At 42.1% G+C, this 25,458-nt stretch overlaps 1 protein-coding gene across 7 annotated transcripts in view; it reads left to right on the top strand.

The window, feature by feature from the left end:
* The window catches only part of cfap74 (cilia and flagella associated protein 74), a 460,813-nt gene that overhangs the window by 24,670 nt on the left and 410,685 nt on the right, over positions 1 to 25,458 (top strand). For all 7 annotated transcript variants that reach the window (XM_059952433.1, XM_059952430.1, XM_059952431.1 and 4 more), the window contains one exon: positions 18,184 to 18,271. In XM_059952433.1, coding sequence (XP_059808416.1) covers positions 18,184 to 18,271 — 88 coding nt within the window. The remainder of the gene's footprint in view (positions 1 to 18,183; positions 18,272 to 25,458) is intronic.

The raw sequence follows: 25,458 nt of genomic DNA, 5'->3' as shown, positions 1-25,458 counted from the left end.
GCAGATTTCCATTTTTTAATGTTTCTGACCAGGCAGAGTGAACATAGATCTCTACAGCACAGTACAGGCTCTTCGGCCACAATGTTGTGCCAACCTTTTAAACTTTTGACCTAAGACCATAAGATTTAGGAGCATGTTAGTCCATTTGGCCCAATGAGTCTGCTCCAACGACTTCAAGATCACACTTGAAATGTTTCAGAGGTATTTAGACAGGCATATGGAGGGAGAGAGGGAGAGAGAGAGAGAGAGAGAGAACTAACTAACTAGTTTGGACAGGTGTCATGATTGGCACAGACATTGTGGGCCAAACAGCCTCTTCCCCTGCTGTGCTGTTAAATGTTATATAATAAAAATGACTTTTTACTTAATTTTGCACCAAGTGGTAAAGGTATTACTTCTGTACAGAGTTTCCTACACCAACCTGGTTCAGGATAATGGTACTGTGAGTTTTGTTCTGAAAATTGTATAACAATGTTCATAATGATAAAAAGACCATAAGATGCAGGAGCAGAATTAGGCCATTTGTCCCATCAAGTCTGCTCTGCCATTCCATCATGGCTGGTTTATTATCCCTCTCAACCCAATTCTCCTGCTTTCTCCCCATAACCTTTGCAAACCTTAGTAATTAAAAAACCTATCTGTTTTGTATTTAATATTTCAGTAGTATTTGTGTAAACATTCTTCTTCATTTAAATAATTTATTAAAGGTTATATGTAAAAATACATGAATTGCTTACATCATGACCCTACCACATGATGCATGCTTGCTTCGCTTAGAGTAAAACATGAAGTTAGACCTGCAATCCCGGCTCCATCTTTTTCTTGCAATTAGATTTATGTTTTGGAGTTTACAAAACATAACAGTGGTGACAAGTACAAACCCCATTTCCAGAAAAGTTGGGATATTTTCCAAAATGCAATAAAAACAAAAATCTGTAATATGTTAATTCACGTGAACCTTTATTTAACTGCCAAAAGTACAAAGAAAAGAATTTCAATAGCTTTACTGACCAACTTAATTGTATTTTGTAAATATACACACATTTAGAATTTGATGGCTGCAACACACTCAACAAAAGTTGGGACAGAGGCATGTTTACCATTGTGTTACATCACCTTTCCTTTTAATAACACTTTTTAATCGTTTTGGAACTGAGGATACTAATTGTAGTAGATTTGCAATTGGAAATTTTGTCCATTCTTGCTTGATATAAGACTTCAGCTGCTCAACAGTCCGTGGGCTCCGTTGTCTGATTCTCCTCTTCATGATGTGCTATACATTTTCAATAGGAGATAGACTGGACTGGCAGCAGGCCAGTGGAGCACATGCACTCTGTGTCTACAAAGCCACGCTGTTGTAGCCTGTGCAGAATGTGGTCTGGCATTGTCCTGCTGAAATAAGCACGGACGTCCCGGGAAGAGACGTTGCCTTGATGGCAACATATGTCTCTCTAAAATCCTAATATACGCCTCAGAGTCAATGGTACCTTCACATACATGCAACTCACCCATGCCGTGGGCACTGATGCACCCCCATACCAACACAGATGCTGGCTTTTGCACCTTTCACTGATAACAATCAGGATGGTGATTTTCATCTTTGGCACGGAGAACTCGACGCCCGTTTTTTCCGAAAACTAGCTGAAATGTGGACTCATCTCCACAGCACATGGTTCCACAGTCTTTTGGTCCATCTGAGATGAGCTCGGGCCCAGAGAACTCGCCGGTGTTTCTGCATAGAGTTGATGTATGGCTTCCTCGTTGCGTAATACAGTTTCAAGTTGCATTTCTGGGTGCAGCGACGGACTGTGTTAAGTGACAATGGTTTTCCGAAGTACTCCCGAGCCCAGGTGGCTATAATTGTTCACAGTAGCATGACGGTTTCTTAGGCAGTGCCGCCTGAGGGCTCGAAGATCACGCGCATTCAACAGTGGTTTCCGACTTTGCCCTTTGCGCACTGAGATGTCTCTGAATTCTCTGAATCTTTTCACAATATTATGTACTGTAGATGCTGAAAGACCTAAATTCTCTGCAATCTTGCATTGGGAAATGTTCCTTTTGAACTGACTAACAATTCTCTCACGAATTTTGGCACAAAGGGGTGAGCCATGACCCATCCTTGCTTACAAAGACTGAGCCTTTGATGGACGCTACTTTTATACCCAGTCATGATACCTCACCTGCTACCAATTAGCCTGCTTAATGTGGAGTCTTCCAAACTGGTGTTGCTTGAATATTCTGTGCACTTTTCAATCTTATTTTAACTCTGTCCAAACTTTTGTTGAGTGTGTTGCAGCCATCAAATTCTAAATGTGTGTATATTTACAAAATACAATTAAGTTGGTCAGTAAAGCTATTGAAAATCTTTTCTTTGTACTTTTGTCAGTTAAATAAAGGTTCACGTGAATTAACGTATCACAGATTTTTTGTTTTTATTGCATTTTGGAAAATATCCCAACTTTTCTGGAAATGGGGTTTGTAAATTCAAACGAACATGAGACAACTACCTACCTATTGAAGTGCAGTTGGAAATGCTCAAGTTTTAAAAAAAGCGCAGCACGTTTTTTTCTTTAGAGTAGTATGCTTTCTTTGCCAAAGGAAAGACAATTGAGTAATAAAAAGGCAAAAAAAAAAGAAGAATTCACAGGTTCATAAACAGTGAGTATCGGGTGATAATAATCATGAAAAAATAGCAGAAAAGGCTAGCTTCAACAATAAGATTGGTGCATTAAGTTACACAACAGATTACTGGATATTGTATACTGAGCAGTTTGAGCAGTATTTTAAAGAAAATTAGATAGCTGATGAGAAGCAAGTGCCAATTTTGTGGAGTGCTTTGGATTTAAAAGCATACAATTTGTTTAGAAATTTGTCTGCTCAAACCACACCAGCCGAAATGAGCTTTCCTGATAGTGTAATGCAGGAACATTTAGAAATGAAACCATTGTTGGTTGCAGAACACTTTAGGTTTCATAAGTAGAATCAAAAGGAAGGCTAAATTGAAGAAGGTTTCTGAGTATTGACAGTTTGGTAATGAGCTTAATGATGCATTGAGAGATTGTTTAGTTTGTGAAATCTTACAAGAAGGCATTCAGAAATGGCTCCTAACTGAAGCACAGCTTAAATTTAAAAGAGCAGTGGAAATTGCTGTATCAATGGAAACACAATTGAGTTGCAGTCCGGAATGAAAGTCAGCATGAACAAAATTGCAACATCTATATAGAAAGAAGCCTAGTTGGACAAATTAGGTTATCATTGTATCTGGGTTTCACATACAACAGATCACTGAAGATTTAAAGGCAAAATTTGCAGAAAATGTAACAAAATAGGACACATACAAAGAGCGTGTCGGGGAGACAAAAATAAATTGACTACACATGGAAGCAAAAAAGATTAAAAAGTAAAGCTTCAGTTTTAAAAAGAACACTAATCTGCATACTATAGATGAAAATTGGATAATGAGAGTAATACAGGACTGTGTACCCTTGACAATTAGAAAAGCAATATGTTTTATACCACAAGTGAATGGCACATAGTAAAATAGCATTGGAAACTGTTTAAGTCATTTCATGAAATGAGTTTGAATGGCAATTCGTAGATACTAAACTGAAGCCTGCAGATATCCAATCACAAACAAGAGAAAAACTGCAGATGCTGGAAATCCAAGCAACACACACAAAATACTGGAGGAACTCAGCCAGCCAGGCAGGATCTATTGAAAAGAGTACAGTTGATGTTTTGGGCCTTCTTGCTGAAAGTCTTGGTCCACACTATTGTTCCTTTTACCAAAATGCATTATCATGCATTTCCCAACACTGTATTCCATCTGCCACTCTTTGTCCATTCTTCCAATTTGTCTAAGCCCTCCTCCATTCACATTGCTTCCTCAGCACTACCTACCCCTCCACCTATCTTCATATCATCTGCAAACTTTGCCACTAAGCCATCAATTCCGTTATCTCAGTCATTGACAAACAATGTGAAAGTAGCAGTTCCAATACTTACCCTTGAGGAACATCACTAGTCACTTGCAGCCAACTGGAAAAGGCAGCTATTTCCGCTTGCTGCCTCCTACCTGTCAGCCATTCCACTATCCATACCAGTATCTTTCGTGTAATACTATAGGATTTTATCTTGTTAAGCAGCCTCATGCGTGGCACCTTATCAAACGTCTTCTGAAAATCTAAGTAAATGACATCCATGGCCTCTCCTTTGTCCACCCTGCTTGTTTCTTCCTCAAAGAACTGTAACAGATTTGTCAGACAAGATTTCCCTTTACAGATACCATACTGACTTTGACTTAGTGATGGTGCCAAAGTACCTCGGAACCTCATCCTTAATACTAGACTCCAACACTTCCACAACCACTGAGGTTAGGCTAACTGGCCTATAATTTCTTTTATTTTGCCTTCCTTCTTAAAGAGTGGAGTGATATTTGCAATCTTACAATCCTCCAGAATTATGCCAGAATCAAGTGATTCTTGAAAGATCATGACCAATGCACCCGTTATTTCTTCAGCAACCTCTCTCAGCACTCTGGGATGTAGTCCATCTGGTCCAGATGACTTATCCATCTTAAGACCTTTGAGTTTGCCTGGCACTTTTTCTTTTGTAATAGCAATGGCACTCACTCCTGCTCCCTGACACTCACGGACCTCTGGCACACTGCTAGTGTCTTCCACAGTGAAGACAGATGCAAAGTACCCATTAAGTTCATCTGCCATTTCTTTGTCCCCCATTACTTCCTCATCAGCATCATTTTCAAATGGTCCAATATCAACTCTCATTTTCTGTTTACTCTTTATATAACTGAAAAAAACCTTTGGTATCCTTTATACTATTGGCTGGTCTGCCCTCGTATTTCATCTTTATAACTTTTTTTATTTGACTCTTATTGGATTTTAAAAGCTTCCCAATCATCCAACTTCCCACTCAATTTTGGTACCTTATAGGCTTTTTCTTTGGCATTTATGCAGTCCTTAATATCCTTTGTCAGCCACGGTTGCCTACCCGTGCCATTTGAGAACTTCTTCCTGTGTGGGACATATCTATCCTGCGCCTTGTGAACTATTCCCATTAACTTCAGCCATCTCTGCTCTGCTGTCATCCCCACTAGTATCCTCCTCCAATCTACCTGGGCAAGCTCCTCTCTCATGCCTCCTTGATTTCATTTATTCCATTATGATACCGATACATCTGACTTATGCTTCTCCCTCCCAAATTGCAGTATGAGTTCAATCATATTATGATCACTGCCTCCTAAGGGTTCCTTTACGTTAAGCTGTCTAATAAAATCTAAGTTATTATGCAACACCCAATCTAAGATAGCCTTTCCCAGAGCAGGGTCAAGCACAAGCTGCTCTAAAAAGCCATCTCATAGGCCAGGGGTGGGCAAACTTTTTGACTTGTGGGCCACAAAGGGTTCTAAAATTTGACAGGGGGGCCGGACCAGGAGCAGATGGACGGAGTGTTTTGGTAATACACCTCATAAGAGAAAATAAAATATCATGGGATATGTAGAAAATGTGTGCTTTAATTTCAATTGAAAATGAACAAATGCATTACAACAAAATATCTGTCTTTGAAGTCCCATGGTATTTAGCTATTTATTGAAATGACTTTTAAAACACTGAAAATTCTGTTATCCTTCAAGATATTATCATCATCACTCTCCTCCTGACTGTCTTTATTTCAGAAACGGTAGGAGATGCAGGTCTACTTGTCCTGCTCCTTCTTATTCAATTGTCCCCTGTGCCAAAACTCAACAATGACCAGCACAAAGACAGAACAATGACAGCGTGCCAGTATGTGGAGCGCGTTATTTGATCTGGAGCACATTTTTTATTTTGAGAACGTACGTGCACCTGCACACTACTCATGTCCATCCCTTAACAGAAATGACATGTAACATGTAAGGCTTATTGAAAAAAATATTTTCAAATGCATTTTTTACATAACACAACGAAGAAACATTTTTAATTTCAGTGGGAACAGTGTTGTTGGTCTCCCTTTTTAGCCAGCGCATCAAAGTCTGGATTTAGTTTTGTTGTGGTGATTCTCAGGATGGATCTGAGGTGTTGGTCAGTTAACTTGGATCTGTGGCTGGCTTTGTTGATGTTCATGACGCTGAACGCCTGTTCACACAAATAGGTCGAACCGAACAAAGAGTAAAGCGCAAATGTGGAGTAATACTCTGCGCCTCAACAAAGGTCAATGTATATAGAGTGCGTCATCTATTGGGAAAACGCTAGAATTGCGGGGGAAAAACGTTAACAAGGTTTATTAATATAATTTCATCAAGTTCTGCAGGCCGGATTAAAAAGCTTAACGGGCCGCAGTTTGCCCATGCCTGTCATAGGCATTCAACAAATTCCATCTCTTGCAATCTGAAACTAACCTGATTTTCCTGATCTCCTTGCATATTGAAGTCCCCCATTACAATTGTGCCATTACGCTTATTACATGTCTTTTCCAGCTCCCTTTGCAATCTCAGCCCCACATCTTGGCTACTATTTGAAGGCCTGTATATGATTCCCATAATGTTTTTTTTAACCCTTGCAGTTTCTTAACTCCATCTACAAATATTCAACATTCTCTGACCCTATGTCACCTCTTTCTAAAGATGTAATTCCATCAACAGAGCCAACCCACCATCTATGCCTTCCTGCCTGTCCTCCTGATACAAAGTACATCCTTTGATGTTAAGCTCCCAACTATTTCAACCACAACTCGGACATACCCAAAAACGTCATATCAATGAATCTATTGTGTCATGAGTTTGTCCACCTTATTTTGAATGCTACTTACATTTAGATAGACAATAGACAATAGGTGCAGAAGTAGACCATTCGGCCCCTCGAGTCTGCACCGCCATTCTGAGACCATGGCTGATCATTCACTATCAATACCCAGTCCCTGCCTTGTCCCCATATCCCTTGATTCCCCTATCCATCAGATATCTATCCAGCTCCTTCTTGAAAGCATCCAGAGAATTGGCCTCCACCGTCTTCCGAGGCAGTGCATTCCACACCTCCACAACTCTCTGGGAGAAGAAGCTCTTCCTCAACTCTGTTTTAAATAACTGACCTCTTATTCTCAATCCATGCCCTCTGATACTGGACTCTCCCAACATCTGGAACATATTTCCTGCCTCAATCCTTCAATCCTATCAAATCCTTTAATTATCTTAAACGTTTCAATCAGATCCCCTCTCAATCTCCTCAATTCCAGCGTGTACAAGCCCAATCTCTCCAATCTCTCTGCGTAAGACAGCCCTGCCATCCCAGGAATCAACCTAGTGAATCTACGCTGCACTTCCTCAATTGCCAGAATGTCCTTCCTTAAACCTGGAGACCAAAACTGTACACAATATTCCAGGTGTGGTCTCACCAGGGCCCTGTACAAATGCAAAAGAACATCCTTGCTCTTGTATTCAATTCCCCTTGTAACAAAGGCCAACATTCCATTTGCCCTCTTCACTGCCTGTTGCACTTGCTCATTCACCTTCATTGACTGGTGAACTAGGACTCCTAGGTCTCTTTGCATTTCTCCCTTACCTAACTCAACACCGTTCAGACAATACTCTGCCCTCTTGTTCCAGCTTCCAAAGTGGATAACTTCACATTTATTCACATCGAATGACATCTACCAAGTATCTGCCCACTCACTCAGCCTATCCAAATCTCCTAACGTCCTCTTTGCATGTCACACTGCCACCCAGTTTAGTATCGTCAGCAAACTTGCTGATATAGTTTTCAATGCCCTCATCTAAATCATTGACATAAATCGTAAAGAGCTGTGGTCCCAATACAGAGCCCTGTGGTACCCCACTAGTCACCTCCAGCCAGTCTGAGAAACACCCATTCACTGCTACCCTTTGCTTTCTATCTGCCAACCAGTTTTCTATCCATGTTGAAACCCTGCCCCCAATGCCATGAGCTCTGATTTTACTCACCAATCTCCTATGTGGCACCTTATCGAATGCCTTCTGAAAATCTAGGTACACAACATCTACTGGCTTACCCTCGTCTAACATCCTTGTTACACCCTCAAAAAACTCCAACAGATTAGTCAAGCATGATTTGCCCTTGGTAAATCCATGCTGGCTCGGCCTAATCCTATTTCTGCCATCTAGATGTGCCACTATTTCGTCCTTAATAATGGACTCAAGCATCTTCCCCACGACTGACGTTAGGCTAACAGGGCGATAGTTCTCCGTTTTCTCCTTCCCTCTCTTCTTGAAAAGTGGGACAACATTAGCCACTCTCCAATATTCAGGAACTGATCCTGAATCTAAGGAACATTGGAAAATGATTACCAATGCATCCACAATTTCCTGAGCCACCTCTTTTAGAACCCTCGGATGCAGACCATCTGGACCCGGGGATTTATTAGCCTTCAGTCCTACCAGTCTACTCATCACAGTTTCTTTCCTAATGTCAATCTGTCTCAATTCCTCTGATATCTTATGACCCTGGCCCATCCATACATCTGGGAGATTGCTTGTGTCCTCCCTGGTGAAGACAGATCTAAAGTATGCATTAAATTCTGTTGCCATTTCCGTTTCCCATAACAATTTCTCCCAATTCATTCTTCAAGGGGCCAACATTGTTCTTAACTATCTTCTTTCTCTTCACATAGCTAAAAAAGCTTTTGCTATCCCCTTTTATATTCCAGGCTAGACTGAGCTCATACCTGATTTTTTCTCTCCATATTGCTTTTTTAGTTAAGATCTGCTGTTCCTTAAAACTTTCCCAATCATCTGTATTCCCACTCATCTTAGCCCTGTCATACTTCTTTTTCTTTAATGCTATACAATCTCTGACTTACTTTGTCAACCACTGTGGCCCCTTCCCCCTCTTTGAATCCTTCCTTCTCATTGGAATGAACTGCATTTGCATCTTTTGTATTATGCCCAAGAATATCTGCCACTGCTGATCCACTGTCTTTCCTGCCAGGGCATCCGCCCATTTAACTTTGGCCAGCTCATCCCTCATGGATCCGTAGTCTCCTTTATTTAATTGCAACACTGACACCTCTGATCTGCACCTATCCCTCTCAAATTGTAGATAAAAACTTATCATGTTATGATCACTACTTCCTAATGGCTCCTTTACTTCAAGATCACTTATCAATTCCTGTTCATTACACATCACCAAGTCCAAAATAGCCTCGTTCCTGGTTGGCTCAAGCACAAGCTGTTCCAAAAATACATCCCTTAGACACTCCACAAACTCCCTATCCTGGGGTCCAGCACCTACCTGATTCTCCCAGTCCACCTGCATGTTGAAATCTCCCATAACGACTGCATTACCTTTAGCACATGCCAATGTTAACTCCCTAATCAACTTGTACCCAATATCCACGCTACTGTTTGGGGGCCTGTACCCAACACCCATTAGGGTCTTTTTACCCTTACTGTTCCTCAGCTCAATCCACGCAGACTCTACTTCCCCTGTTCCCAAGTCACCTCTTGCTAAGGACTGAATCTCATTCCTCACCAACAGGGCCACCCCACCCCCTCTTCCCATATTTCTGTCTCTACGATAGCACGTATACCCTGGTACACTCAATTCCCAGGCCTGATCCCCTTGCAGCCATGTCTCCGTTATCCCAACAATATCGTAGTTCCCCATTTTCATCTGAGCTTCAAGCTCATCTGTCTTATTTCTGACACTACGCGCATTCAAGTATAGAATTCTTAGCCCATTCCTCCTCTCTTTGCTTAAAACACTGTCTACTGTACCTAACCCAGCTCCTTGAACTTCCATCGGGCAAATTGCACCCTGAATTTTGATGACCTTCTCAAGATCACCCAAACCTTGTACACATTTAACCCCATGCACCTTCTGACCAACCCTCTGGATCTGGATCCCTGCCCCCTGCACATCTAGTTTAAACCCCCCTGAGCAGCACTGGCAAATACTCCTGCAAGAATGTTAGTACCCCTCCGGTTCAGATATAGACCATCCCTTCGAAACAGATCCCAATGTCCCTGGAACAAAGACCAATTATCCAAAAACCTGAACCCTTCCTTCCTGCACCATGCTCTCAGCCTCGTATTAATGTGCATAATCATTCTATTCTTCGCCTCACTCGCACGTGGCACAGGTAGCAATCCCGAGATTGTCACCCTGGAGGTCCTGCCTTTCAGCTTCACTCCTAACTCCCTGAACTCTCTAAGCAGGACCCCCTCACTCACCTTACCTACATCATTGGTCCCTACATGGACCACTACATCTGGGTTCATGCCCTCACTCTCAAGAATAGCCTGCACCTGATCTGAGATGTCCCGGACCCTGGCACCAGGGAGGCAACATACCATCCGAGACTCCCGATCTGCCCCACAAAATCTCCTATCTGCCCCCCTAACTATAGAGTCCCCTAAAACTATTGCTCTCTTCTCTTCCCTCCTCCCCTTTCTAGTTGAGGGTTCAACCTCTGTGCTAGAGGCAGGACCACTACAACTCATTCCTGGTAGGTCATCCCCATCAACAGTATCCAGTACGGTATACTTATTGTTAATGGGAATGGCCGCAGGGGTGCTCTACTCTCTCTGCCTGCTCCCCCTGCCTCTCTGGACCGTCACCCATCTGCCTACTTCTTGGTTTTTTGGTGTGACTACCTCCTGATAACTCCTATCTATCTCTGCCTCCACCTCCCGAATGATCCGTAGTTCATCCAGCTCCTGCTCCAACTCCCTAACTCGGTCTGATAGGAGCTGCAGCTGGACGCACCTTTTGCAGGTGTGGTCATCAGGGACAACTGTGTTGACCCTGACCTCCCACATACTCCATACGGAGCACACCACTGCTCTGACTGTCTCCCCCATACCTGAACTGGATTAATAGAATGTCTAAAAAAGCACCTAGCGACCTTACCTTCTTCCCCTCAGCGAGCAATCACACAAGCTTACCGAAGTCCCCTTATGCCGAAGCCCACTTAGCCAAAGCCCAGGACTCTGCTTCCACGGACTCCAACTTAGCCAAAGCCCAGGACTCTGCTTCCACGGACTCCAACTTAGCCAAAGCCCAGGACTCTGCTTCCATGGACTCCGCTGCCCGCTCGACGCTGCCCACTCTGAAAAGAAGTCCTGCCTTTTAAAGTGCGCGCTCGACGCTGACGTCACTCGCGCCTGCGCAGTTCCCCCTCCTCCACAGGTATTGACCAGGTAGGCTTAAATCCTACCTACACGGTCGAATTCTCTGAGCTCCCAGCTGAATTACAAGCTGTAACTTGCTCCCGATTCAAATGACCTTTAAAGCACCTTTAGTCCTGCTTTCTTTGCCCATTTGAATTTTGCCTCTGTGGTACAATTTAACTCTTTGCTCTGTTTGCATTTGTACCCAGTCATTGGCTTGTCCTTCCTTACATTCATGTTACCCCCATCATCTACTTGTAAAACTGCTGGCTCATTCTCAGCTCTATCATACTGGTTCTCATCCCCGTCATATTAGTTTAAACCACTCCCAACAACTCTAGTAAATCTGCCTGCAAAGAATATTGGTCCCACTGCAGAAACCTGAATCCTGCCCCCTGCTCCAATTCTGCAGCCACACATTTATCTGCCACCTTATTCCATTCCCATCCTCACTGTTGTGTGGCACAGGCAGCAATCCTGAGGTTACTACCGTTGAGGTCCTGCTTCTCAGCTTTATTCCTAACTCTGTCTTTTTTCAGGATCTCCTCCCTTTCTCTATCTATGTCATTGGTACCAATATGAACCACGACTTCTGGCGGCTCACCCTCCCTTTTCGGGATACTGTGGATGCGTCCAGAAACATCTCAGACCCTGGCACCTGGGAGGCAAACTGTTGTTTCCTTTTTGGGTCCACAGAATTGCCTATCTGTCCCCCTGGCTATAGAGTCCCCTATTTCTGCTGCCATCCCCTTCACTTCCCTACCCTTCTGAGCCACAGCGTCAGGCTCAGTGTCAGGTGCACGGCCGCTGTAGCTTCCCCCAGGTAGGTCATCCACAAAGTTATCCAGATGTGAAAACCACTTCCTGCACTCAGAGTCAACTCTTAAAACCACCACAGAGGAAGCCTCAGAACCTGAGATTGTTTTCACAGCCATGTCTCGCCTGTCAAGCAGCGTGGCCTCCCTTGTCAGGAAAGACATTATCCCTCAAGAGTAAGAGGTCCTCCACAACAATTATATATTTAGGCCTGACTGGGGCAATACAAAATTTACTATACTGTGGGTGCCTGTATAGTACTTGTAATATGTAGTATAGTTGAGATGCATTCGATATTGAGTTGGAGTTTTTATAGCTGTGCAGGGAAAAGTGTTGTGTATTTAATATTTAAGTAGTGTTTTTGGGTAATGTAAACATTTAGTTTGATTCAGCATTCTTGTGTGTTTAAATAATTCATTATGGGTTATATGTAAAAATAAGTGAATTGTATACATTAAGATGCTACCATGTGATATGTGTGCACCTCGCTTAAAGTAAACCACGAAGTTTGACTCGCATTCCCAGCTCTTGTCTTTTTCTTGAGATTGGATTTATGTTTGGAGTTTATAAAACATAACACTATCAACTTCCGCTTTAAATATACTGAATGACTAGGCCTCCATACTGTCTGTGACAATGAATTCCACAGATACACCACTCTCTGGCTAATGACATTCCTCATCATCTCTGCTCTAACTATAATGATAAAAGGAATAACTCTAGTTCCTTATTCCTTCTTCCTTCCTTTTTTAAATCTCTCAAGCTGTCTGGATAGGGACTACGACATTGTTTCTCTTTGTTCCTCTCTGTCGCCTATCCATGCTCTGTTCAGGTATCTTATAAGGATCTTCTTCCATTCCTTAAAACCCTTGCTACATCCTAAATATTAACCCTAACTCAAATCTTGGCTTCCTGACAGTTTGATAACAAACTAACAGAAGCCATTGTGGTACTGTTCCTAATAATTGGATTGGGATGGAGGGAGCCATGTGCAGGTAATCCGTAAGACTAGGAGCAGAAATAGGCCATTCACACCATTAAGTCTGCTCTGCTATTCCATCATGGCAGAATTTATTATTATAACCATATAACAATTACAGCACGGAAACAGGCCATCTTGGCCCTTCTAGTCTGTGCCGAACACTTACTCTCACCTAGTCCCACCTACCTGCACTCAGCCCATAACCCTCCATTCCTTTCCTGTCCATATACCTATACAATTTTCTTTTAAATAACAAAATCTAACCTGCCTCTACCACTTCTACTGGAAGCTCGTTCCACACTGCTACCACTCTCTGAGTAAAGAAGTTCCCCTTTGTGTTACCCTTAAACTTTTACCCCCTAACTCTCAATTCATGTCCTCTTGTTTGAATCTCCCCTACTCTCAATGGAAAAAGTCTATCCATGTCAACCCTATCTATCCCCATCATAATTTTAAATACCTCAAATCAAGTCCCCCCTCAACCTTCTACGCTCCAAAGAATAAAGACCTAACTTGTTCAATCTTCCTCTGTAACTTAGGTGCTGAAACCCAGGTAACATTCTAGTAAATCTCCTCTGTACTCTCTGCATTTTGTTGACATCTTTCCTGTAATTCGGTGACCAGAACTGTACACAATACTCCAAATTTGGCCTCACCAATGCCTTGTACAATTTGAACATTACATTCCAACTCCTATACTCAATGTTATGATTTATAAAGGCCAGCATACCAAAAGCTTTCTTCACCACCTTATCCGCATGAGATTCCGCCTTCAGGGAACTATGCACCATTATTCCTAGATCACTCTGTTCTACTGCATTCCTCAATGCCCTACCATTTACCATGTATGTCCTATTTTGATTAGTCCTACCAAAATGTAGCACCTCACGCTTATCAGCATTAAACTCCATCTGCCATCTTTCAGACCACTCTTCTAACTGGCCTAAATCTCTCTGCAAGCTTTGAAAACCTACTTCATTACCCACAATGCCACCTGTCTTAGTATCATATGCACACTTACTAATCCAATTTACCACCCCATCATCCAGATCATATATGACAAACAACATTGGACCCAGTACAAGATCCCTGAGGTACACCACTTGTCACCGGTCTCCAATCTGACAAACAGTTATCCACCACTACTCTCTGTCATCTCCCATCCAGCCACTGTTGAATCCATTTTACTACTTTATTATTAATACCTAATGATTGAATCTTCCATGTGGAACCTTGTCAAAGGTCTTACTGAAGTCAATATAGACAACATCCACTGCTTTACCCTCGTCAACTTTCCTTGTAACGTCTTCAAAAAAATCAATAAGATTTGTCAAACATGACCTTCCATGCACAAATCCATGTTGACTGTTCCTAATCAGACCCTGTCTATCCAGATAATTATATATACCATCTCTAAGAATACTTTCCATTAACTTACCCACCACTGACATCAAACTTACAGGCATATAATTGCTAGGTTTACTCTTAGAACTCTTTTTTAAACAATGGAACCACATGAGCAATACACCAATCCTCTGGCACCATCCCCGTCTCTAATGACATTTGAGCCCCTGCTATTTCTACACTAACTTCCCTCAAGGTCTGAGAGAACATCCTGTCAGGATCCGGAGATTTATCCACTTTTATATTCTTTAAAAGCACCAGTACTTCCTCCTCTTTAATCATCATAATTTCCATAACTACCCTACTTGTTTCCCTTACCTTACACAATTCAACATCCTTCTCCTTAGTGAATAACGAAGAAAATAAATTGTTCAAAATCTCCCCCATCTCTTTTGGCTCCGCACATAGCTGTCCACTCTGATTCTCTAAGGGACCAATTTAATCCCTCACTATCCTTTTGCGATTAATATAACTGTATAACCCCTTTGGATTTATTTTCACCTTACTTGCCAAAGCAACCTCATATCTTTTAGCTTTTCTAATTTCTTTCTTAAGATTCTTTTTACATTCTTTATATTCCTCGAGCACGTCATTTACTCCATGCTGCCTATATTTATTGTGGATCTCTCTCTTTTTCCTAACCAAGTTTCCAATAACCTTTGAAAACCGTGGCTCTCTCAAACTTTTAACCTTTCCTTTCAACCTAACAGGAACATAAAGATTCTGTACCCTCAAAATTTCACCTTTAAATGACTGCCATTTCTCTATTACAACCTTCCCATAAAACAAATTGTCCCAATCCACTCCTTTTAAATCCTTTCGCATCTCCTTAAAATTAGCCTTTCTTCAGTCAAAATTCTCAACCCTGGGTCCAGTCCTATCCTTCATAATTATATTGAAACTAATGGCATTGTGATCACTGGACCCGAAGTGCTCCCCAACACAAACCTCCGTCACCTGATCTATTTCATTCCCTAACAAGAGATCCAATGCTGCCCCTTCTCTAGTTGGTACCTCTATGTATTGCTGCAAAAAAAACTATCCTGCACACATTTTACAAACTCCAAACCATCCAGCCCTTTTACAGAATGGGCTTCCCAGTCTACGTGTGGAAAATTAAAATCTTCCACAATCACAACCTTGTGCTTGCTACAAATAACTGCTATCTCCCTACAAATTTGCTCCTCCAATTCTCGCTCCCCATTAGGTGGTCTATAATACACCACTATAAGGTTACTACACCTTTCCCATTCCTCAATTCCACCCAAATAGCCTCCCTAGACAAGCCCTCTAATCTATCCTGCCAAAGCACAGCTGTAATATTTTCTTTGACAAGCAATGCAACACCTCACCCTCTTGCCCCTCTGATTCTATCACACCTGAAGTAATGAAATCCAGGAATATTTAGCTGCCAATCATACCCCTCCTGCAACCATGTTTCACTAATAGCTACAACATCATATTCTCATGCCTTCTCTCCATGAACTTTGATGCCCATACTAATCAAGAAAATATCAACTTCTGCTTTAAATATACCCAATGACTTGGCCTCTGGAGCCATCTGTGGCAATGAATACCAAAGATTCACCATCCTCTAGTTAAACATGGCACAGTAGCACAGTGGTTAGCACAATGCTTTCCAGCACAGCTGACCTGGTTTCAATTCTCACTGCTGCCTGTAAGGAGTTTTTACATTCTCCCCGTGACCCTGTAGATTTCCTCCGGGAGCTCCAGTTTCCTCCCATAATCCAAAGATATATCGGTTGGTAGGTTAACTGGTCATTGTAAGTTGTCCTGTGATTAGAGTAGGTTTAAATCAGGGGAGGGGATTGCTGGTGGCATGGCTCAGAGGGCCGATTCCACACTATATCTCAATCAGTAAATAAATTCCTCCTGCTCTCTGTTCTAAATGGAAGTCCCTCATTCTTCTAAATCCCAGTGTGTACAAGCCCAGAGACATCAAACACTGCACAAAATGTTAACCCTTTCATTTCCAGAATCATTCTCATGAACCTCCTCTGGATGCTCTCCAATGCTTGTATACCTTTAAGACAAGGGGCTAAAAACTGCTCGCAATCATACAAATACAGTCTTACAAATGCCTTCTAAAGGCTCAGTGGTAAACCATAGTTCCAATGGATTGTCCAGTAGAGGGGAGCCTTTAGAGGAGGGTGGCAAAAGTTAATTGAGTTACAGTTTGCTAAGACATTAACAAGAATAAAGATGGTTTTTGCAAAGTGATCATCCACATGCCCAAGTTTTTGTACAAGTTGGTTTGTTTCCCTGCTGCTTTCCTTTGCCATTCCTCCTGAAGTTATTACTTCTGTCCTCCATCTCTCCTTCATTTCTAACCCATGCCCTTTCTGAGTTATGTGACAGAATTGGTTTTGAAAGAATGTAGACCCACTCTTAGCTGGTGCTAAATACAGTAATCATAACTGACAACAGTATGCAGCCTTGATCTATTACCATGGATATTTCACTGTGGTTACCATTTTTGCAATCAGTATGACCTGATTTCATCATGATTTTGTCTACTTTGTTACCAAACACCATTTTATAACATAACTATCATCAGCTAATCACTGCATAAGTATTTTTATAATTGATTTTTTTGTTGTTATCAAGGAACCATAGTCATAAAAGACATGTTTACAGAAAACAAAAACTATGAAAATATAATCCTGTAAATTTAATTTGAAAACCTTAATTTCATCTTCTGAGGGTCTATCTATAATTTCAAACTGCTTCGTTGTTATACTTATTTTTCATTTGGACATTTTATAAAATCTTTCATAAGTATACAGACATTTGGTGTATATTAATTAAACATGCTATTCCATCTTTTCAGGATGTTTTAATAATGAACAGGTATTTGTATAAAACATTTCTTCAGTAGGATGATACAATTGAATATTTCACTGACACAAAATATATAGTTTAGAAAATGGTATTAATATTGAGTTGTCATTGTAAATAGTTGTTTTATTGCCAAATGTACTAAGGTACAGAGAAAAAAATTGTCTTGCCTACTCTTCATACAAGTCAATTCATTACACAGTTTATTGGGGTAGTACAAGGGAAAACAATAACAGAGTGCTACATGAAGTATTAGTTACAGAGAAAATGCAGTGTCGGCATACAATAAGGTACAAGATCAGAACAAGGTAGATTGTGAGGTCAAGAGTCCATTTTATTGTACTGGGAACTGATTAATAGTCAAGTAGGTAGAAGCTGTCCTTGAGCCTCCGAACAGAAGGATATGCCTAGGGAACAGAAATGAAGAGGAATTTCTTTAGCCAGAGGGTGGTGAATCTGTGGAATTCATTACCAGATGGCTGTAGAAGCTAATTCATTCAATATATTTAAAGTGGATATTGATAGATTCTTGATTAATCATGGCATCAAAGGTTATGAGGAGAAGGCAAGAGAATGGGGTTGAGAGGGATAACAAATCAGCTATTACAGAATGGTGGAACAGACTTGATGAGCTGAATGGCCTGATTCTGCTCCTATGACTTATGGTTCATGGTCTAAGTTTGTTTTCTTTCAGGCTTTTGTATCCATTGTCTGATGGGGGTGGGTGGATTCCGGATTGTACAAAGGAATAGCTTCAGGAATATGTTCATATCATTGATTTTATAGTGCAAACAACTTTAAGAACTGTCTTGGTCTGTTCTATTGAGTCAGACTCTCACATGGGGCAAACATGGAAAATTCAATATGTGTGAATACTTAGGTAATATAGCAATCAATGAATTGCTGTGGAGTACCAGTGAACTTTCCGGGAAGTTGCTGTGTTAACCAGTACATTGTTTCTTCTGTTTCTGCTTTGTGGAAGGGATGGAAGAGCAGCTTTGTGAACACAATGAAGAAGCAATGGGAAGTGACAATGAGATTTTAGGTGAAGATGACTCTGAAATTACATGGTGAGTTTATTTTAAAAATTATTTTCAGAGATACAGCCTCCGGCCCTTCGAACCACACCACCCCAGCAAATCCCACAATGCTGATTTAATCCTAGCTTAATTATGGGACAATTTTACAATGGCCATTTAACTTGCCTTTGGCCTTCATAAATCAAAGTATTGAGTACATGAGATGGGATGTTATGTTGAAGTTGTACAACACATCGGCGAGGCCTAATTTGGAGTATTTTGTTTTGTTTTGGTCACCTACCTACAGGAAAGATGTAAATAATGTTGTAAGTTTACAGATTAAGACTTTATTCCTTGAAATGAAGAAGATTGAGAAGAGATTTGATAGAGGTATACAAAATTATGAGGGGCATAGATAGGGTAAATGCAAGCAGGCTTTTTCCACTGAGGTTTGGTGGGACTACAACTAGAGGTTATGGGTTAAGGGTGAAAAGTTTAAGGGGAACATCGTGAAATTTCACAAAGGAGGGCGGGGTGAGAGTGTGGAATGAGTGCCAGCACAAGTGATGCATGCAAGCTCGATTTCAATTAAGAGAAGTTTGTATTCGTACATGGATGGTAGAGATGTGGAGGGCTATGGGCCTGGTGCAGGTCTGTGGGAGTAGGCAGTTTAAATGGCTCAGCACAGACTAGATGGGATGAAGGGTCTGTTTCTGTGCTTTTCTATGACTCTACACATTACATTTTTGGAATGTGGGAGGAAACCAGAGCACTGGGGAAAATCTACACATTTCACGGGGAAGACATCCTTATAAAGGATGTCGGTATAGAACTCCAATGCTCTGAGCTGTAATAGCATTGAACTAACTGCTATGCTATTTAGTTGATTTATTTACAGAACCAAGGTGTCAAATATAAACATAGGAAATTACATGGAATTCATCTGCACCTGAGCCATGATCTCTTAGAGTCACATTCCAGAAACAGACCCTTAGCCCATCTCATCCATCATCCATAAATCCCATTTGGCTGCATTAGGGCCATATCCATTGATGCCTTTCCTCTCCAAGTATCCATTCAAAAGCATATTTTCAACATTATATCAGTCTCTAGCATCTCATTCCATATATTCACTATCCTAAGCGTGGAAAAACCTACCACTCAGATCCCCTTCAAACTTCTGGTGTTATAAAATAATGCACTAACCGCTACATTGTGCCACCGTGGTACAAGTTCTTACAGCAGCCATGGTGGCATCAAATTCATGCCCATGGACTGGTGGTCCTCAACTCTAGTACCCCATCTAAAAATTATTTCAAGGTATTAATTGTGAAGATGATGTCACAGTCAGCCAGGTAATTTCTTCAGTTTTAACTTCGCTCACACTGAATAGCAGTGAACCCAATTGCATAGAAAAGTCATGCAGAATTAGAGGGGAAAAAAGTCCAATAAGGCTTCAATGGATACTTTAGCAGGCAAGGTACATTTAGAGCATACAAAAAACTCACAGGCAAAGTCAAAATCCAATAAACATTAACTAGTTTCAGAAACTAGTGATTCCTACAAATGTAGGCAAGGCTTCACTTACAAAAGATAATTCCAAGACTGAGCAAAGGAACAAAGAACTTCTGTAGGGCCACTAACCAGGCACAGGTGATAACAATGAATTAATAATTAGCCTAATAGCTGGATGAGCAGGAAGGGATTGGCCTTGCATTCTCTGCCTCTCTCTGGTGGCTAGTTTGAGGTGTGACACTGCACCCCACTCTAGACAGCCCAGGACAGTCAGGATGGTGGCGGTGGAAAGCCTGGATCAGATCTGGGTCTAAGATGCATCATGCTGGCACCCAGGCACGCTCCACTGGACTGTATCCATCCCTGTTGACCAGATAGCAGAGGCTGTGATCATAACGTCAGGAGTATATCGAACTTTATTTCCTGGAGTGTAGAAGAATGAGGGGAGATTTGATAGAGGTATATAAAATTATGATGGGTATAGATAGAGTAAATACAAGCAGGCTTTTTCCACTGAGGCTAGGGGAGAAAAAAAACAGAAGACATGAGTAAATAATGAAGGGGGAAAGGTTTAAAGGGAACATTGGGGGGGGGGCTTCTTCAGACAGAGAGTGGTGGGAGTGTGGAATGAGCTGCCAGATGAAGTAGTAAATGCGGGTTTCTCTTTTAACATTTAAGAAAAACTTGGACAGGTACATGGATGAGAGGGATATGGAGGGATATGGTCTAGGTGCAGGTCATTGGGACTAGGCAGAAAAATGGTTCGGCACAGCCAAGAAGAGCTAAAGGACCTGTTTCTGTGCTGTAATATTCTGTGGTTCTATGGTCCTCTCACCACCTACAATGGAGGAGAAGAGGAGGGATTACTGGTGTCAACTGGGAGATGTGAAAAGTAGGACTTACTCTCATAAATCTAGGCAGAGCCAACTGGTACGTGACAGGGTTTACCCATCTGATGAACTTAAATGGCTCAACAAATCTCAGTCAACTTTCTGGACTTGACTCTTAAAGGTAAGTCCTTAGCTGAGAGCCAAATGAAGGGATAAATAAATCTCTTCCTCCTGTTGGCTTGCTTCTGGTGACAGATTGAGGTGTACCTCAGGGCTGCCTGAGCCCTTCTCCAGGGGATCCTGCATCAACCAATAAACTTCTCTGCAGCTGGAACCATAACTTCCTCTTCCTAATGAGAGAAAAGTGGCAGCTGAAACCCAAAATGACATAGGGGAGTCTAGGACAAGAGGGCATGACATCAGGATGGAAGGATATCCATTTAGAACAGAGATGCAGAGGAATTACTTTAGTCAGAGGGTGGTAAATCCGTGCAGTTTGTTGCCACGAGCAGCTGTGGAGGCCAAGTCATTGGATGCATTTAAGGCAGAGATAGATAGGTTCCTCATTAGCCAAGGTATCAAAGGGTATGGGGAGAAGGCAGGGAAGTGGGGATGACTGGAAGAATTGGATCAGCCCATGACTGAATGTTGGAGCAGACTTGATGGGCCGAATGGCCTACTGCTGCTCCAATCATGGTCTTATGGTCTTAACCCATTCCATCTAACCATTGGACTGGAGGTGGAAACCTGAAAAGAGGCTAATAGAAGAGCCAAACAGAGACCAAAAAGCCTTGCAGTAACAGGACATGAATTGGGGACCATGATTAAACACAGTTTCAAATGGAATGCCATGAATCCTGGCAACACTCTTTAACAAAGTATCAAGAGATTCTTTGGAGGAGGGAAGTTAAGGCAAGGTAAGTGAAGTGAGCAGCTTTAGAAAAATGATCTACCCCCACTAGAATAACAGTGTGATGATGGTAGGCCAGTAATGAAATCCATAGAGATGTGGGAACAGGGGCAATGTGGGATTGGCAGAGGATGCAGAAATCCAGCAGGGTGCTGATTAGAAGATCTGTGTTGAGCACAGACAGAAAAGGTGTGCACTAATTAGATAATCACATCATTTCTGGCCACTAAAAGTGTCTTACAGTAAACTCAAGTCCTCCCCAGCCCAGGATGGTCAGCAATATGGGAAGCATGACCCCAGTGGAGAACTTCAGATCTTAATGCCTGGGGAACAAACAGAACATGCTGCTGGAACCCCATTGGGGATGGGTGTGCCTCAGTACAGTGTCTTCAATGAAACAGGAAACAGCAAACAGGAGCCAGAATGCTGTCTCTGGATATGATGAGCTCTGGAGAGCGGTTCTTCTCTGAGCAGTTATACTGCTGGGAAAGAGCATCAGCTTTCACATTAGAACCATAGAACCGTAGCACATTACAGCACAGAAACAGGCCTTTTGGTCTTTCTTGGCTGTGCCGAACCATTTTTCTGCCTAGTCCTCTCTGACTTGCACCTGGACCATAACCCTCCATACACCTCTCATCCATGTACCATTCTTTGAGCCTTGTCTTCAAGAGATAGTAAAGTCAAAGAATGCAAAAAAAAAGTGCCCACCTAGCCTGTCGGGGATTCAGGCATTTAGTCTCCTGGATATACGCATGATTTTTGTGATCTGTCCATACAGATGCTTGGCACCTTCCAACCAATGGCGGCACTCTTCTAATGCTAGTTTGACTGCTAGGAGTTCTCAGATACCAACATCATAGAAAGAGGTGACATTGGGTCAGAAGGTGTTGAATTATTGTGGATAGAACTAAGGAATTGCAAGGGTATAAAAAACAAATGGGAGTTATATTACTGAACCGCAAACTGTAGTGAGGATGTGGTCAACATTGCAATGGGAGATAGAAAATGCATGCCAAAAGGGCATTATTACAATGCTTATGGGGGATTTCAATATGCAGGTAGATTGGAAATATCAGGTTGGTGCTGGATTACAGGAGGGGGAATTTCTAGAATGCCTGCAAGATGATGTTTTAAATGCAGCTCATGGTTGAGCCCACTAGGGGATCAGCTATTCTGGATTGTGTGTTGTGCAATGAACCAGAATTGATTAGAGAGCTTAAGGTAAAAGAACCCTTAAGGGAAGATATCATAATATGATCTAATTCAACCTGAAATTTGTGAAGGAAAAACTAAAGTCAGATGTATCAGTATTACAGTGGAGTAAAGGGAATTACAGAGGCATGATAGAAGAGTTGGCCAGCACTGATAAGAAAGGTACACTGGCAGGGATTATGGCAGAGCAGCAAGGTTTAGAATTTCTGGGAGCAATTCAGAAGGCACAGGATATATACACCCCAAAGAGGAAGAAGTATTCTAAAGGCAAGATGACACAACCATGGCTAACAAGAGAAGTCAAAGCCATCATAAAAGCCAATGTGAGGGCATATAATAGAGCACAAGTTAGTGGGAAATTAGAAGATTGGGCAGTTTATTAATAACAACTGAAGGCAACTAAAAGAACAATTAAGGTAAAAATGGAATACGAAAGTAAGCTTGCCAGTACTTAAGAGGATGCCAAAAGTTTCTTCAGATACATAAGGTGTAAAAGAGAGGTGAGAGTGGATAATGGACTGCTGGTAAATGATGTTGGAAAAATAGTAATGGGGACAAGGAAATGACAGAAACACTGAATAAGTATTTTGTATCTGTCTTCACTGAAAGACACTAGCAGTGTGGTGGAAGTACCAGGTGTCAGGGGTCATAAAGTATGTGAAGTTACCATTACTAGGGAGAATGTTCTTGGTAAACAAAGGTCTGAAGGTAGACAAGTCACCTGGTCCAGATGGTGTACACCCCCAGAGTTCTGAAAGAGGTGGCTGAAGAGATTGTGGAGGCATTAGTAATGATCTTTAAAGAATCACTAGTTTCTGAAATGGTTCTGGAAGTATGTAAAATTGCAAATGTCACTGCACTCTTCAAGAAGGGAGAGAGACAGAAGAAAGGAAATTATGGGTTAGTTAGTCTGACCTCAGTGGTTGGGAAGATGTTGGATTCAGTTGTTAAGGATGTAGTTTTTGGGTACTTGGAGGCATATGATGAAGTAGGCTGTAGTCATCATGGTTTCCTCAAGGGAAGATCTTGCCTGACAAATCTGTTAGAATTCTTTGAAGAAATAACAAGCAGGATAGACAAAGGAGAATTGGTTGATGTTATGTACTTGGATTTTCAGAAGACCTTTGACAAAGTGCCACACTTGAAGCTGCTTAACAAGCTATGAGCTCATGGTATTACAGGAAAGTTTCTAGCATGGATAAGGCAGTGGCCGATTGACAGGAGGCAAAATCTGGGAATAAAGTGAGCATTTTCTGCTTGGCTGCTGGTGACTAGTGGTGTTCCACAAGGTTCTGTGTTGGGACCAATTATTTTTACATTACGTGTCAATGATTTTGATGATGGAATTGATGGTTTTGTTGCAAAGTTTGCAGATGATATGAAGATAGGTGCAGGGAGAGGTAGTTTGGAGGAAGTAGAGAGGTTACAGAAAGTCTTACACAGATTAGGAGAATGGGCAAACAATAGGCAGATGGAATGCAGTGTCAGGAGGTATATGGTCATGCACTTTGGTAGAAGAAATGAAAGGGTTGACTATTTTCTGGAGAGAAAATATGAAAAAACTGAAGCACAAAGGGACTTGAGAGCTTGTGCAGGATTCCCTAAAGGTTAATTTGCAGCAACACACACAAAATGCTGGTGGAACACAGCAGGCCAGGCAGCATCTATACAAAGAAGCACTGTCAACGTTTCGGGCCGAGACCCTTCGTCAAGATTAACTGAAAGAAAAGATAGTAAGAGATTTGAAAGTAGGAGGGGGAGGGGGAAATGCAAAATGATAGGAGAAGACCGGAGGGGGTGGGGTGAAGCTAAGAGCTGGAAAGGTGATTGGCAAAACAGATACAAAGCTGGAGAAGGGAAAGGATCATGGAACAGGAAAAAGAAAGGGGGAGGGGAGCACCGGAGGGAGGTGGAGAACAGGCAAAGAGTGATGGGCAGAGAGAAAAAAAAAGGGAGGGGAGAAATAAATAAATCAGGGATGGGGTAAGAAAGGGAAGAGGGGCATTAACGGAAGTTAGAGAAGCCAATGTTCATGCCTTCAGGTTGGAGGCTACCCAGATGGTATATAAGGTGTTGTTCCTCCAACCTGAGTGTGGCTTCATCTTGACAGTAGAGGAGGCCATGGATAGACATATCAGAATGGGAATGGACATGGAATTAAAATATGTGGCCACTGGGAGATCCTGCTTTCTCTGGCAGACAGACCGTTCAGTGAAACGGTCTCCCAGTCTGCGTCGGGTCTCACCGATATATAAAAGGCCACACCAGGAGCAGTGTACCACACCAGCCGACTCACAGGTGAAGTGTGGCCTCACCTGGAAGGACTGTCTGGGGCCCTGAATGGTGGTGAGGGAGGAAGTGTAAAGGCAGGTGTAGCACTTGTTCTGCTTACAAGGATAAGTGCCAGGAGGGAGATCGGTGGGAAGGGATGGGGGGGGGATGAATGGACAAGGGAGTCGCGTAGGGAGTGATCCCTGTGGAAAGCAGAAAGATGGTAGAAGGGAAAGATGTGCTTGGTAGTGGGATCCCGTTGGAGGTGGTGGAAGTTATGGAGAATTATACATTGGACCTGGAGGCTGGTGGGGTGGTAGGTGAGGACAAGTAGAACCCTATCCCAAGTGGGGTGGTGGGTGGATGGAGTGAGGGCAGGTGTGCAGGAAATGGGAGAGGTACACCTGCCCTTACACTTCCTCACCACCATTCAGGGTCCCAGACAGTCCTTCCAGGTGAGGCGACACTTCACCTGTGAGTCGGCTGGTGTGGTATAC

This window comes from Hypanus sabinus, chromosome 27 (genome assembly GCF_030144855.1).
Source record: "Hypanus sabinus isolate sHypSab1 chromosome 27, sHypSab1.hap1, whole genome shotgun sequence".
NCBI classification, from domain to species: Eukaryota; Metazoa; Chordata; class Chondrichthyes; order Myliobatiformes; family Dasyatidae; genus Hypanus; species Hypanus sabinus.
This window is presented reverse-complemented; position numbering and strand designations above follow the sequence as displayed.